This window comes from Mesocricetus auratus, unplaced genomic scaffold, assembly GCF_017639785.1.
Source record: "Mesocricetus auratus isolate SY011 unplaced genomic scaffold, BCM_Maur_2.0 Super-Scaffold_100676, whole genome shotgun sequence".
NCBI classification, from domain to species: domain Eukaryota; kingdom Metazoa; phylum Chordata; class Mammalia; order Rodentia; family Cricetidae; genus Mesocricetus; species Mesocricetus auratus.
In genome coordinates this window covers 96,512,024-96,514,950 of record NW_024429266.1, presented here as the reverse complement: position 1 = coordinate 96,514,950, position 2,927 = coordinate 96,512,024, and the positions used below count along the sequence as shown (strand labels likewise).

Below are 2,927 nucleotides of genomic sequence, written 5' to 3'. Positions count from 1 at the left end.
ACAAGGACACTCTTCCACCACTGCTATACCCACTCCAACAAGGCCACATCTCGCAATAGCACCATTCCTTACGAGATCATGGGGGCCAATTACACTCAAGCTGCCACAAAGGGGAAGAAAAAAAAAGAAAGCCAGTCAGTTTGGCCTGTTACCTTCTGAATGTTCTTGAGAGACTGGGCAAGGCGCCCATAGAAGGCTTCTGTGGTGTGTGTGTGTGTGTGTGTGTGTGTGTGTGTGTGTGTGTGTGCGTGTGTGCGTGTGTGTTGGGGGAGGGGAGTTCTGCAGTGAAGATGCTGAGTCAGACAACCCGCTTTCCTCTGCAAATTGGGCACTCTGAGGGTAGATGTAAAGAAATGAGGACTCTGGGTCCCTGCTGTGGAATTCTGTCCTCTGTCAAGAAATGGCCTTGCAGCCGTGACTGTACACGGGAGACCTTCATAAAATCGAGCCTATTGATTGTCCATGTCAGAGGCGAAGCTCACAAGGCCACCATACTCCTGCCCAGGAATTTATAGACGGTGGGCCCAGAAGTCCTCACCCCTCCCCTCCAAGACAGTAAGTCGTTGCTATAGGTAAGGGCTCAGAAAGCCATCCCCTTTTCCAAGGATGTACAGACAGTCAAGAGTTGCCAAAGGAGATGTTTTTTTCTTCAGTGGTATTATTACATCATACTGGATTGGGATGGCAAAAATTCCCACATCAACTGCCCTTTAGTTAGAACAATGAAGAGCCATAACCTCTCCATGGGAATAGAGGCTGTGCTCTGAGGTACAAGGGCTTGAGGGTTTTCAGTGGGAAGTGCCTAGCAGGGGATTTTATTGGTCTTGGTTCTGCCCCTGCAGTTTCAGATAACGACCATCTGTACCAGGAGGTCATCTTGACCACTGCAGTCTGGGTTTCAGACAGAAACCATCTATCCCAAGCAGGTGTCTTTGAGTATGGGAAGCTTCTAGAGATATTTTTACTCATGTGCCTATAAATAACCCCTTACCCACACTCCTGTAAGCAAGCCCAATTAAACTCACTCTTTGACCAAGCTAGACTTGAGTGGAATCTCTTCTTCTCACTCTGTCTCGTGTATGTATAGACGTTTCTTCCAGGTAAAGTTTATACAAGAGGTTACCCCTGCCTTCCCCCAATCCATCTCAACCCACTACATCCCTACTTTGTGAAGCAAGGTCAGGCATAGTGATGTCACAGATCACCATCATTCTATACTCTCTCTCTCTCTTTCTGCCCACCCTAGGACTTGATCAGCCTTTTCTACTGGCACCCCAGAGAGAAGAGGTCCACCTTATGAAACAGCCTCTTCAGGCCACCTGCAGCCATGGATGTCAATGGACACCCAAAACCCCAGCCCTCCTCAGAGACTCCTGCACCTCTTGCCCTGAACTCCAGCACACTCCTGGTAAATAAGAGTCTACAGAAAGATTCCCTCAACATGGTTGGTGACAGGCTCCCACCAAAGACAGGTGCTGTGGTTATTGACATGGGCACAGGCACCTGTAAGGTGGGCTTTGCAGGACATTCTCAACCTACCTACACCGTGGCCACCATCCTGGGTTGCCAGCCCAAGAAACAGACTGCCAAGGGCCGGTCGGAGCTGGAAACTTTTATTGGGGAGGCAGCCCGTTCCCGCCCTGAGCTGAGGTTGGTGAAACCTATTCGCAATGGCATTGTGGTGGACTGGGAAGCAGCGGAACTAATCTGGCGACACATCCTGGAACATGATCTCCGAGTGGCCACCCGGGACCACCCCCTACTGTTTTCAGATCCACCCTTCAGCCCCACCACCAACCGTGAGAAACTAGTAGAAGTGGCCTTTGAGTCTCTGCACTCCCCGGCCATATACGTGGCATCTCAATCTGTATTGTCAGTCTATGCCCATGGGCGTGTTAATGGACTTGTTGTGGACACTGGCCATGGCGTCAGCTACACAGTGCCCGTTGTTCAGGGCTACAACCTGCCCCACGCCATCCAACGCTTAGACCTGGCCGGCAACCATCTTACGGCCTTCCTAGCAGAGATGCTGCTGGGCTCTGGCTTCTCGTTGCGACAGGAGGACCTGGACATGGTGGAAAACATCAAACATCGTTACTGTTATTTGGCCTCAGATTTCCAAAAGGAGCAGGCTCGTCTAGATCAGGAATGCAAGCAGACCTTGAAGCTGCCGGATGGACGGACTGTCACTCTTGGAAAAGAGTTATTCCAGTGCCCAGAGCTCCTATTCCATCCCCCAGAGATACCAGGACTGTCGCCCATGGGCCTCCCAGCCATGGCTGAACAGAGCCTCATCAAGGTGCCTCGGGAACTACGGTCCCACGTGGCCCAGAATGTCCTCCTTTGTGGAGGCTCCTCGCTCTTCACTGGCCTAGAGGGTCGCTTCAGGGCAGAGCTACTGCGCTCTCTGCCACCCGAGGACCACGTGGTGGTGATGGCACAGCCCAACAGGGACCTCTCCGTGTGGATTGGGGGCTCCATTCTGGCTTCGCTGCATGCTTTCCAGTCCTGCTGGGTCCTGCGGGAGCAATATGAAGAGAGGGGACCTCAGGTTGTATACCGAAAATGCTACTAAGAGGGGACAAGGTGGGAAGGGCTGAAGGCAGTAAAGCTTTCTTGCCAAGCAAACTCAGTCCTGTTGTCTTCCAACTCTGTCCCTTGCTCTAAGGCCCACCCAGATGACTCCTGTTCTCATTAAGCCACTGGCCTACAACCTCCAACTTACCCCTCAACCCCTTACCCTCCCATCTCCAGCCCCTCCCGCTCCTGGTATCTTCTCCTCCAAACATCCCTGACTGGAAACTACCCTAAAATATCCATGACCATCCCTCTGAGAGACTCTAATTCTAATCCCTTTAAATATACTTCCTTCATAACAAATGCTAAAACAACACCATCTTTCAGTCCTGTCAACCCACCTTCCAGTG

At 51.6% G+C, this 2,927-nt stretch overlaps 1 protein-coding gene across 1 annotated transcript; it reads left to right on the top strand.

Moving 5' to 3' along the window:
* The first annotated feature begins 685 nt into the window (after window positions 1-685).
* Window positions 686-2,628, top strand: Actl9 (actin like 9). Its single transcript, XM_005081331.3, has 2 exons — window positions 686-768; window positions 1,247-2,628. Exon 2 carries the CDS (start codon window positions 1,328-1,330, stop codon window positions 2,573-2,575), a length of 1,248 nt encoding a protein of 415 aa, XP_005081388.1. The 5' UTR covers window positions 686-768; window positions 1,247-1,327; the 3' UTR covers window positions 2,576-2,628.
* The last annotated feature ends 299 nt before the right edge of the window (window positions 2,629-2,927 follow it).

Bases quoted from the DNA above. Each gene is read 5' to 3' on its own strand.
- Actl9 (XM_005081331.3), top strand. From the start codon at position 1,328: ATGGATGTCAATGGACACCCAAAACCCCAGCCCTCCTCAGAGACTCCT.